This window comes from Crotalus tigris, unplaced genomic scaffold, assembly GCF_016545835.1.
Source record: "Crotalus tigris isolate CLP2741 ecotype Arizona unplaced genomic scaffold, ASM1654583v1 scf7180000018335.1346539, whole genome shotgun sequence".
Lineage (NCBI taxonomy): Eukaryota > Metazoa > Chordata > Lepidosauria > Squamata > Viperidae > Crotalus > Crotalus tigris.
Window position 1 is genome coordinate 501,851 of NW_024096950.1, and position 12,268 is coordinate 514,118.

The window sequence follows — 12,268 nt, forward strand, 5'->3', positions numbered from 1 at the left end:
CAACGGCACGTGTGCCCACAGAGAAGGCTCTGAGTGCCGCCTCTGGCACCCGTGCCATAAGTTCGCCACCACTGCCATTGGAGTTGCCTATTTTCCAGGCAGGGCTTAACAGCACGAGAGGGTGGGAAGGATTAAGAGTTTAATGCAGGTAGTTCTTGACTTACAACTGGTCACTTAGTAACTTCTGAAGTTATGATGGACCTCCCTGTGGGCGTAAAGCCTGGTTCCAAAGTATTGGCACCTCCCCCTTGCGGTCACATGACCTCATGTCAAGCACTTGGCGAATGTCCGTCTGTTACATGACAATTTTGCTAAAAACCAGCACTTACTTCTGGTTTTCAGTCAAACTGATTCATAGCAACCATTGGTTAACCACTGGGGTATTCACTTTACAACAGGGGTGTCAAACTGCTGGCCTGCAAGCCGGATGCGTCAGCGTGAAACCACGCCCACCCCATTGCCGGCAATGGTGAAAAAGCTCCAATACGTTGCGCGATGTCACGTGACATCGCGAGTTTGACATGTCTGCTTTACAACCACAAAAAACGGTTGTAAAATCGGGCATGTCACATGGGTGACCCAGTTTACTACCATCACAACTTACAACCTTGATGGCTAAGCTCCATTAAGGTTGTAAGTCCAGTTCTACATAGATATACTTTGAAATGGAAAACTTGCTATCATTAATTTACATGATACTGAGTAACTATGAAGTACATTTTCTTAGAAAAGTTTCTAAGAAATTTTTTTGTAGGTTACTATAAGCTCCTGCTTTTGCAAATGTACTAGTGTCTTCTATAAAAAAACAGAGATATGTACTCCTGCTACCTGATTAGTCTTTGCATGTAGCAGAGAAGAAATTTCCAGAGTTGGTAGGTTTTAGCATTGAGGCTTTGTACTCCCAGCTGTATTTCCTTGCAGAGTTTACTGTGTTCTTAAGATTTATGGCATGGTGTCATATGAGTTCTGACATTAACTCTTGATTTCCACAAGATTGTTTTAAACTCTGCCAAGAGATAAGGTACAGCTGTTTACCTTGAAAAATATTGACATAGTAGAATAAGAGTAAGGGTAAAAAGTAGAGTAAGAGGTAGAGTAGAGTAGAGTAGAACGGAATAGGAGTAGGAGTAGAATAGAATAGAATAGAATAGAATAGAATAGAATAGAATAGAATATATGGAATGGAATAGAATATTCTTTATTGGCCAAGTGTGATTGGACACACAAGGAAGTTGTCTCCAGTGCATAATTATTAGAATTTTTCCTGGTTTCTCACAATATTGTTCAAATGCTTCTGTTTGAGAAGCCAGCTCCAAATCCAAAAATTTATTTTTTTAGCAAAGTGTTACAATATTCAGAATGTCCATGAGAAATCTTGTAAAGTTTATTTAGATTCCTCGGATGAATTCCTGGCATAAAATTCATGAACTTGTGTCTTTCTGTGTGCACAGTTCCTTCTTAAATCCATGCCCAGCAGATGAGAATAAATGCTAACCGATCAGCTTGCCTTGGATTCAGGGGAAAAAGGTCTAAGGAAGTCTAAAGCGCTGGTCACAAATTATGAATCCAAAAGAACCATTGCTGCCTGCTAAGGAAAGATACAGAAGGAATGAACCTTTGGGGCTGCTATCCCTGAAGCAGCATTGACCAGGTCAGGGGCCAGAGAAGTAGTGCCCCAGGCTTATGACTTAACGGAATAACAGAATATCAGAGTTGGAAGGGACCTTGGAGGTCTTCTAGTCCAACCCCCTGCTCAGGCAGGAAACCTACCATTTCAGACAAATGGCTGTCCAGTCTCTTCTTTAAAAACTTCCAATGTTGGAGCATTCACAACTTCTGGAGGCAGATTGTTCCCCTGATTAATTGTTCTAACAGTCAGGAAATTTCTCATTAATTCTAAATTGCTTCTCTTCTTGATTAGTTTCCATCCGTGTCTTCTTCATTGCTGAAACCTCGCTGAGGACCTTTCAAAATCTGTTGCTGCTTTGGAGATGACAGGAGAATATTCAGTGGACTTCACTGTCCAGCTGGAAATACAAGTAATCCTTGACTTATGCCCACAATTGAGTCCAGCGTTTCTGTTGCTAAGTGAGACATTAGTTAAGTGAGTTTCCCCCCATTTTACAGCCTTTCTTGCCCAGTTCTTAGGTGAATCCCTGCAGTTGTTAAGTTAATAACAAGGTTGTTAAGTGAATCTGGCTTCCCCATTGACTTTGCTCCTTAGAATAGTGATGGCAAACCTTTTAGAGACCGAATGTCCAAACAAAGCCCACTTGTTTATCGCCAGGTGCCAGGTGGATGTGGCCCACAGGGTGGGCATTGCTGTGGTGGTCATGGCAGATTAGGTGGATATGGCCAAGGTGGGCATGGTCACCTCAGTCTTGCTCGTGGGGAGGGATGTCGGTGGGGGATGGGCAGGGTTGGGGGATATCCAGGGGGTCTCTGGCAGGTGGGGCGGTAGGCAGGACGCTCATCCTGCGGGGTGAGACGAGGCAGGGTGGGAGTGCCATTGCCATGGGGCAGGGTAAGGGCTGGGGCGGCTGCTGCCTGACACCATTGGCCCCTGCACACAAAGGCCAACAAGCACATGGGGGCCGACAGTATCCAACAGCCACAGCCTGCTGGCCCCTCAACTGGTGCACTCTGGGGCTCCACAGCCTGCCGCCAGCAGTTCAAAGAAGCCACCTCTGAGCTGGATGGCCTGCTGACAGCTGAGGAGGCGATGCAGTGGGTCGTGCCCGGGAAAAGGAGAGCATGCGAGATCAGGAGGGATGGGACGGGTTTGTGTGAGGGAAACCAGCTGTGCCATGATGCATCCGGCCACGTGGGACCTCGGCGAGTTAGCAGGTGGCTGGTTGAAGAGGGACAGTTGCCATCTCTGGGGCATGGTGCACGTGCTCACAGAGAGGGCTCTGAGTACCGCCTCTGGCACCCGTGCCATAGGTTCGCCACCACTGCCTTAGAAGGTCGCAAAAGGTGGCATCAAGTGATGCCAGGACACTGTAAACCGTCATAAATATGAGCCAGTTGCCAAGTGTCTGAATTTTGATCACTTGACCATAGGGATGCACCAATGGTCATAAGTGTGAAAAGCATTCTTAAGTCATTTTTGTTGTGATTCCTCGCCAACCAGTGGACCTGGTAGCTGAGTCTGAGGAATCAGGAGGAGGAGGAGGGGCCTGGAGTGACAACAGAGTCAGAGGAAGGCTCTGAGGAGCTCCAAGACTTTCAGTTGGACGAGGAGCCTGGCCTCTCTACTCGCACTCAGGCTGAGAAACAGCTGTGCTGGGTGCCTGAGTTGGGCAGTGATGAAAAACAGCTGAGACAAATCCCGGATGCACGAAAGCGCAGGCAAGAGAAGCGAGTAGGACAGAGGAATGCAATGGGGCGGCTCCAAAGGCAAAGGAGAAGGCATTAGGAAGCCACGCCTTGGCTGCATAATAAAAGGGAACTGTGTTTGTTTGCCTTGGACATAGACTCAGTCTGTGAATAATAAAAGTTTGGTTGGTTTTTTTCCCTGTGGTTCCAGCCTGCTTGTTGGAAGAGGGGTTTCTCCTTGTGATTTAACAAGGACTCACATAGGCTGGGACAAAACACTTTTTTTCACTGCCATTGTAATTGTGGTCGATCCCTAAACAAACTGTTGTAAGTTGAGGATTACCTGTACGCTCTTAGCCTGGTTAGATGTATAAAAAGGAAGAGCAGCGGCAGCAAAAGTCAAAATAAAGCTGACGTAAAAGTAACTTTTTGGAAGAAATCCATTGAGATGCGAAATGGAAGATAAACTCTTCCCCGAGGAGGAATATTATAGTTTGGTGGATTGTTTTTCCTCCCTTTTAGTAGCCACTGTTTTGGGCAGTGATTCTCAGAGAAGATCCTCCATTAGCCCGGATGGTAGTATGAATTGACAATTCCAAAAATGGCCTTAGAAGCTCAGAGACTATTTCTTGACGATAACGTTAAAATAACACAGTTTTGCAATCTTCAAGCACGCCCTCGTTGAAAATATCAAATGAGTTGTTTAGTTATAATAATGAAGTTGGAAGGGACCTTAGAGGTCATCTAGTCCAACCCCTGCTCAGGTAGGAAACCCTACACCATTTCAGACAAATGGCTGTCCAGTTTCTTCTTAAAAACTTCCAGTGTTGGAGCATTCATCGCTTCTGGAGGCAGGTTGTTCCATTGGTTAATTGTTCTAACTGTCAGGAAGTTTCTCCTTAGTTCTAGATTGCTTCTCTCCTTGATCAGTTTTCATCCATTGTTTCTTGTCCTGCCTTCAGGCGCCTTGGAGAATAGCTTGACTCCCTCTTCTTTGGGGCAGCCCCTGAGAGATTGGAAGACTGCTATTAGGTCCCCCCTCGTCCTTCTCTTCATTAAACTAGACATACCCAATTCCAGCAACCGTTCCTCATATGTTTTAGCCTCCAGTCCCCTAATCATCTTTGTTGCTCTTCTCTGTACTCTTTCTAGAGTCTCAGCATCTTTTTTGACATCGTCGTGACCAAAACTGGATGCAGTATTCCAAGTGTGGCCTTACCAAGGCATTGTAAAGTGGTATTAACACTTCACGTGATCTTGATTCTATCCCTCTGTTAATACAGCCTAGCACTGTGTTGGCTTTTTTTTTCATGATTGAGGGTGAGTCAGGATGGCATGCTTGCCTGAGTTGTAGGATGGGGAACAGAGTGAAAAAAGAGTTACTTAGAGTTGATAAACAAGCTTGATGCCAGGTATAATGTATGGACTATATAATGTATATAATGTAAGGAAAAAATATACTGATTCAGGAAACAGTATCTAGAAATGAGTTGCTTAACCTGAAAAATCTATTCTTACAATATAACACAGGTAGTCCTTGCATTACAACAGTCCATGTGAGGACCATTTTTCACCCTTACAACCATTACGGCATTCCCTTGGCCACATGAACAAAATCCAGAAGCTTGGCAACTGACTCATACTTTCGACAGTTTCAGTGTCCCAGGGTCACGTGATCCACTTTTGCGACCTTCTGGCAAGCAAAGTCACTGGGGAAGCCGAATTCACTTAAACAACCGTTAAGTTTTGCTAACTTAACAAATGGCAGTTATTCACTTTACAACTGTGGCAAGAAAGGTCATGAAATGGGGGAAAAAAATCACTTACCAGCTGTCTCACTTAGCAACAAATGTTTTGGGCTAAATTGTGGCCGTAGGTCAAGGACTACGTGTAGAATAAAACCTGAATGTAAAAATGCTTATTCATAATATACTTGAAAAGGATATATGGGACGTTTCATACCGGGGTCTTCAAACTTGGCCCTTTTATGACTAGTGAACTTCAACTCCCAGAATTCCTCAGCCAGAGTGGCATACTGGCTGAGGAATTCTTGGAGTTAAAGTCCACAAGTCATAAAAGGGCCAAGTTTGAAGGCCCCTGTTTTATGCTGTAGGTTTTTGGGGCAAACCACAACAAGAACCCTAAAGTAACCGAATATTTAACATTTGCAAACTTATAGAAATAAGACTACAAAGTTTCTCTATTATCAACTGCTATGCCCGTAAAGAGACTACTTGCTGCTTTTATCTCTGAATTTTTGCCTGAGCTATGAAAATAATGCTTAGTGAGATTTTTCAGAAGAAATGCAATTCCCCGCCTCATTTAGATGGAATGTGCTAATTAACTGTCAAATATACTTTTACCACTACTAGATACATTTGTATCCTGCAGAATATGGTGAGCGGTATAGAAATTTTAATCTTTTGAAACATACTTAGTGCACGTGTGTGCATGTGCACATGTGAATGTTTAGTCTTTACAACGCATGCTTATTTAATTCAGCTGTGTTTTTTTTTTAAAGCCATTTGTAGGTATTCTTACTTGAGCTTCTGAGATACCAAGCAGTTTAGTGTTGTGTAATGAATACAGATTACACACAAATCAGTATAACAAAATAAAATGCCAACGCTTATCTCCTTTATCTTAGATGTTATAGCAGGTTGCATAATTTGTAGGGATGAGCCATTGTTTTATATGTGTCTGCTTTCTAGCCTTGAGGTAGTCTTTATTTATTAAACTTGGCTGACTATAAACCTTGACTGCCAGCAGAGACAAAGACAACATAGATCGATACCAATGTGATCTTGGCCGCCACAGTTTCGCAGATCTGAGGCTGTTGTTGGCTAAAACTGTTGCGTTGGGAGGGCAAGAAATGGCGGAAGACTGGTGAATGGAGTCATCCCATTGAGAGGCCTGTGTGTGATAACTTGTCTTTTTGTTTCCATCTTTGTGTTTTATCTTCGATACGATTAGGCGCGCGAGAGGCAGCAGATAGCACCGGAGCTGAGATTAGTGACGGATAACGAGCCACGTGAAGTGAGTTTTGTGGGATTGTGGAAGGAGAGGGAGGGTTCTTGGCACACAGGAAGCAGAAGCTGAGGAGAAACCACGAAAACCTGATGTGGCCAAGACCAGCAGAAGAGGTGGCAATGTAGGTGGAAGAGATCTAAGAGAGAGAGAGAGAGAGGGCAGAGCTGTGGTAGAGCCTTGGAAGGTGAGAGCATCAGTCCACGAGTGAATAATGCTTCAGGTGGGCTGTCTGTAGAGGTGACTAAGATCCCATCCGAAAATGAGTATGGTTTATAACAGATAATCCTTGACTTATGACCACAGTTGGCCCTAAAATGTCTGTTGCTAAGCAAGACAGTTGCTAAGTGAGTTTTGCTCCATCTTACAACATTTCTTGCCACAGCTGCTAAGCGAATCACTGCAGTTGTTAAGTTGGTAACGCAGTCACTAAGCGAATCTGGCTTTCCCCCACTGACTTGGCTTATCAGAAGGTCACAAAAGGTGATTGCGTAACTTAGGACCCTACAACCACCGTAAATGTGACTCAGTTGCCAAACCTCGGAATTTTGATCATGTGACCCTGGGGAGACTGCGGTAGTCGTAACTGTGAAAAATGGTCCTACGTCACTTTTTTTTCCAGTGCTGTTGTAACTTCGAACGGTCACTAAACAAACGGTTGTAAGTCGAGGACTACCTGTAGTTGCTCAAGAAATCATTGGTGGAGCTAGGAACTTAAGAGGTGGTGGAATAATATTTTAGTCTTGTTTGCTCATGTTTAAAGCTGTAAAATTATAAGGTAGGGCTCTGAGAAATTTCATCCAGCGCAAAGAAATGTTTGCAGATCTGTTGAGGATGTAGGAAGCGCTCATAATGGTTCTGAGGTAACCGTTTGGATCGTTTGAAGTCCGAGATGGCAGTTCTCCAAAGTGAAAAAATAACTTAGAATGTTTAACAGAACCTAACAATAGAGAATTAACCTATAATACACATAGTTTGTTGGATGTAAATCGGCAGTTTTATATACACACAGAAGATGCTATCCTACTGATACGATTGAAATAGATGGGATAATAGTGATTAAATTCAGTTGACAAATCATCCAAGTTTGATAAATACTTCTTTTAGGAAGGTGCAAATTTGCATATTAATTTAGAAGAAATCAAAAAGTTTCCTTTTTTTTCTGAACCTTTGTGTAAGATTGATTTTACTGCAGAAGGTAAAATGCATTTTTTTCATGCATGCGTGCAGATTTGTCAGACTTTGAGTGCAAATGTAGAGCTGCAGTCATAATCTTTACACTTTTGTGGGTTTTAATGTACATAGGATAGAATCCTATAGTTGGAAATTTTCAGTTAAGCCAATGAATCCAATTATTTGCACGGTATAGGAATTCTGAATAAAGCATCCATGACAGATGTCTCCCTTGCCTGTATTTGAAGACATCCAATGAAAGAGAAGTCATTCCCCTCTTTAGAACTGATTCCACTATCAAGTTACCTCTTTTGGTAATTGATTCCACTGTCACATTACAGAAAGTTTTCCTAACATCCAACCGAACCTAACTTCGTTTTGTCCAATACCTCTGGGATGATAGACTACTGGTTTTGATATTCTGTTTCCTCTTCTGAAGGCATATTCGCTTCAGTCAGACATGTCAAACACAAGGCCCGGGGGCCGGATACGGCCCGCGAAGAGGTTTCATGTGGCCCGCGAAACCATCCTGGAAACAGTGAGGGAATGGCCCCTGCTGCCTTAGCCCTGGGCCCAGACCGGCCGGCCGGGAGCCAATGTACAATTTTGTGGTGGCCATCTATGCTGAAACGCATTCAGTCTTAGCTCCACAAGGCCATCTGGAAACACTGAGGAACCAGCCCCTGCTGTGTCGGCCCCGCCTCCTGGGTGCATGCTGGGGAGGTGTCACCCTTTGTGAGGAATGAAGAAATGGACCATGCCTTGGCGCTTGCCCCGGCCCCACCCCTTTCTGCCAGAGACCTTCAGATCTGTCCCACTCCTGCCCAGGCACCCTTGACGCGAACGATGTAGAGCTGGCCATGCCCACCCAGTAGGCCACACCCACTCCATCCACACCCACCCAGTAGTCCACCCCCCCCCCGAGGGCAACCGCAATGCTGATGCGGCCCTCAATGAAATTGAGTTTGATACCCCTGACTTAAGTCATCTTTGATCAAGTCTGAGAATGCTTAATTTCCTGAGTCTCTCCTTGTAAGGCTTAGCTTCCTTAGCCCTGGCATCATTCTAAAGTCTCTAAATCCCTTTTCTTAAATGTCCAGAATTGGACCAAATATTTGAATGTGATTGTTTTACATGATTTGGGAATTGTAGTATATTACTGTAGGTCTTGAATTTTTTGTAGCCACGTCATAGGGATTCATATTCACCTAGTGATTAGTTACATTTTCAAAGTACAAATATTTTCCACAAAAAAGTATCATCAACCTGACGTCCTCTACCTTCTTACTGTGCATTTGATTATTATTTTTTCCTCTTCCTTTATCCTTCATTACATTGCAACCCCTTTTTCTAGCTTATCAAGGTCATCGTACAGTTAGTTTTTGTCTTCTTCGTGATTGATCCCACTCAGTTTCATGTCATCTGCAGATGTGTGGTGTTCCTCTTCATTTACCATTTCATCCCACTCTTAATGAATTGTTGACAAGTCCTGCTTTTGGACAAATCAGGACAAACACTTCAGAAAGCAGGCAAATGAGAAAATTCTCACTCTAGGCTGACTTGGAAGAGTAACTGTTGATCATAGTTAATAAAGTTTTCTTTTGAAAAGCTTTGTAAAATACGATTTTTTTTTTAAGAAAATCTGGCCAAGTGTTCATCTGACAAACCCACAATATTGATCTCTGCCTATTTCCATGATCCCTAAGTATTGTTCACTTTGTGACTTGTTCTAGAACAGTGATGGCGAACCTTTTAGAGACCGAGTGCCCAAACTATAACCCAAAACCCGCTTATGCATTGTCGGGTGCCGGGTGGGTGTGGCCCATTGGCTAGGTGTGGCCTATTGGTTGGGCGTGGCCCATTGGCTGGGCATGGCTGTGGTGGGAATGGCAGACTGGGTGGGACTAAAAAGTTCAATGAATCAATTCCAACTTTGCAAGAGTTTTTTTTTCCCCGCGAGAAGTTGAAATTCACTGATTGATTGAACCCCCCCTCTTTTTTTGCACACGGCAGCGGAGGCCTAAAGCAAAAAGATTTTATAAAAGCCAGCTGAAGGACTGGGGCGACGGCGCGCGTGCCCACAGAGAAGGCTCTGAGTGCCGCCTCTAGCATCCGTGCCGTAGGTTCGCCACCACTGTTCTAGAATGTACCAATATATATCAGAGTGACATGTGGCATGTACATCTGTGCAGGTGTTACCTATGTAGCATTTCAGAGTCAACATCCTAAAAGATAAATTAGAATTCACAGGTGAAAAACATAACTGTCTGCATCACCTTAAAGCAGAAGGGTGTCGAAACAGTAGATCTGAGGCAGTCTAGCCTGTTGCATATTAGTGTAGCTCTGAATTGATTTTTAATTACAACAGATATTCTCAGATTTCTGCAGCTATCGTAAAAGTTAAGATGATTTAAAGTCTTAGGCTATAAAAGTTTACAAGATAATAGAAAACAGCTCACTACTTGTTCTGGACATTTTCCTTTAAAAGATATCCAAAGAATCTGGGCTAAATTAGTAATGGATATACTAGTGCTGTATGGATGATAGAGTTGCCTTAATAGGGTTTTATTTTTTTTCCTGGCATGAAGGTTAACCTTGGCAAGCAAAATATTTGTTAGTATTTGGAATTAAAGAGTTGGCACAAATTTCCGTTTCAAAGAATGGGAAAGATTTCTGCCTAAGACAGTAAAGGTTTGGTTAAATAATGTTATTTATTTATTCAACCTAGATGACGCCTGATTCAAAATTAGACCATTGAAATTGATACACAGATAGTCAGATCTGGCATGGAGGTGTCCTGGACAGTTTTATACAGCGCCTTGTAAGGCACTTGATGCTATTGCTAAGATTTTCACTGTCAAACCTTAAAACTGTTAAGACAAATAAACGGGGGTATAGAAAGCTACCATACAGAAATGGAAAGTTCCAGAAAACTGCAATATTCTGTTTTCTCTCTAGATCACACTGTGATCTCAGTGATTTCTAGACGTCGGTTTGCCAAATCTAAAGAGGTCAGCAAGAGCTGTTTAGAACATGACAATTAGCATGGCCCAAATAAGACATAGAACATTCTAGACTTTTTAGCAGCATTTAATTCCTACAATGGAAGCTTGGGCACCCAGGATAAAACTAGCCTGTTATCAAACCCTTGTTTCTTTGTGTGTATGTGTGTGTGTGTGTCTGTGTGTGTGATATATCTTTAAGTATCAATTTACAAGAAACATTAGAAATTCAAAATAGATATTCTTCAGCATGAAACATTTCCCCCTTTATCTGGATTTTAATTTGAGGGTTGTTGTTTTCTTTCGTTTTCTCCCCCTTTCAAAGGATTGGATAGCTTTGGTCAAAGCCGCAGCAGTGGCAGCCGCAAAAAACAAAACAGGAGTTAAGCCACGGACGAGCGCAAACAGTAACAAAGACAAAGAGGAGAGAAAGTGGTTCAAAGTACCTTCAAAGAAGGAGGAGACATCAACTTCAGCAATGGTCCAGAAAGTCCAGAAGAAAGAAGAACAGCCCACATCCAGTGAGACATTTGGTATAGCTATATTTATTGTATACATGGTTTTCCTTTAAAATAGCTATTTGTTTGTTTGTTTCTTGATTAAATTTATATGCTGCCCATCTCACTGTTGAAGCAACTCTGGGTGGCCTATAAATTACAGGTAGTCCTTGACTTATGACCACAATTTTTGTTGCTCAGCAAGACAGTGCAATGAGTTTTGCCCCATTTTATGTCCTTTGTTGCCTTGTTAATGTAATCATTCAGTCGGTAAGAAAATCTGGCTTCTCCCACTGACTTTGCTTGTTAGAAGCCAGCTGGGAAGGTTACAAATGGTGATCACTTGGCCCAGTTCAACTCTTATCAATATATGCCAGTTGCCAAGCGTCCAAATTTGAGTCATGTGACCATGGGGCTGTTGCAATGGTCATAAAGGTGAAAACTGGTCGTAAGTCACTTTTTTCACTGCCATTGTAACTTCAGACAGTCACTAAACGAACGGTTGTAAGTCAAGGACTTGCAGTTTTGGTCACCACGATGTAAAAAAGACATTGAGACTCTAGAAAGAGTACAGAGAAGAGCAACAAAGATGATTAGGGGGCTGGAGGCTAAAACATATAAGGAACGGTTGCTGGAATTGGGTATGTCTAGTTCAATGAAGAGAAGGATGAGGGGGGACATGATAGCAGTGTTCCAGTATCTCAGAGACTGCCCCAAAGAAGAGGGAGTCAAGCTATTTTCCAAGGCAGGACAAAAAGCAGTGGGTGGAAACGAAACAAGGAGAGAAGCAACCTAGAACTAAGGAGAAACTTCCTGACAGTTAGAACAATTAACCAGTGGAACAACCTGCCTCCAGAAGCGGTGAATGCTTCAACACTGAAAGTTTTTAAGAAGAGACTGGACAGCCATTTGTCTGAAATGGTATAGGGTTTCCTGCCTGAGCAGGGGGTTGGACTAGATGACTCCCAAGGTCCCTTCCAACTTTTTTACTGCTGCTGCTGCTGCTGCTGCTGCTACTACTACTACTACTACTACTACTACTACTACTACTACTACTACGATGATGATGATGATGATGAACTACCTGTTTTAATCAATAATGCTCTACCTTGGTCTGTGATCCTATAATGGTAGTTGTTTATATGCTTGTTGTAGTTGTTTAACAGCAGGTTGCAAGCACAAAAACGTCTGTTTTGCCTGATACCACTTCATGCTAACTGGGTTTTTGAGATGTGCTTGGATGAATGTTCC

General features: G+C 42.9%; 1 protein-coding gene across 5 annotated transcripts in view; it reads left to right on the forward strand.

The window, feature by feature from the left end:
* Positions 1–12,268, forward strand: part of PHF20L1 (PHD finger protein 20 like 1) — a 66,259-nt gene that overhangs the window by 19,516 nt on the left and 34,475 nt on the right. For 3 of the 5 annotated variants that reach the window (XM_039350453.1, XM_039350456.1, XM_039350457.1), the window contains 2 exons: positions 6,292–6,354; positions 10,846–11,053. In XM_039350453.1, the coding sequence (XP_039206387.1) occupies positions 6,292–6,354; positions 10,846–11,053 (271 nt within the window). The remainder of the gene's footprint in view (positions 1–6,291; positions 6,355–10,845; positions 11,054–12,268) is intronic. The other 2 variants (XM_039350454.1, XM_039350455.1) reach the window with 2 other exon arrangements.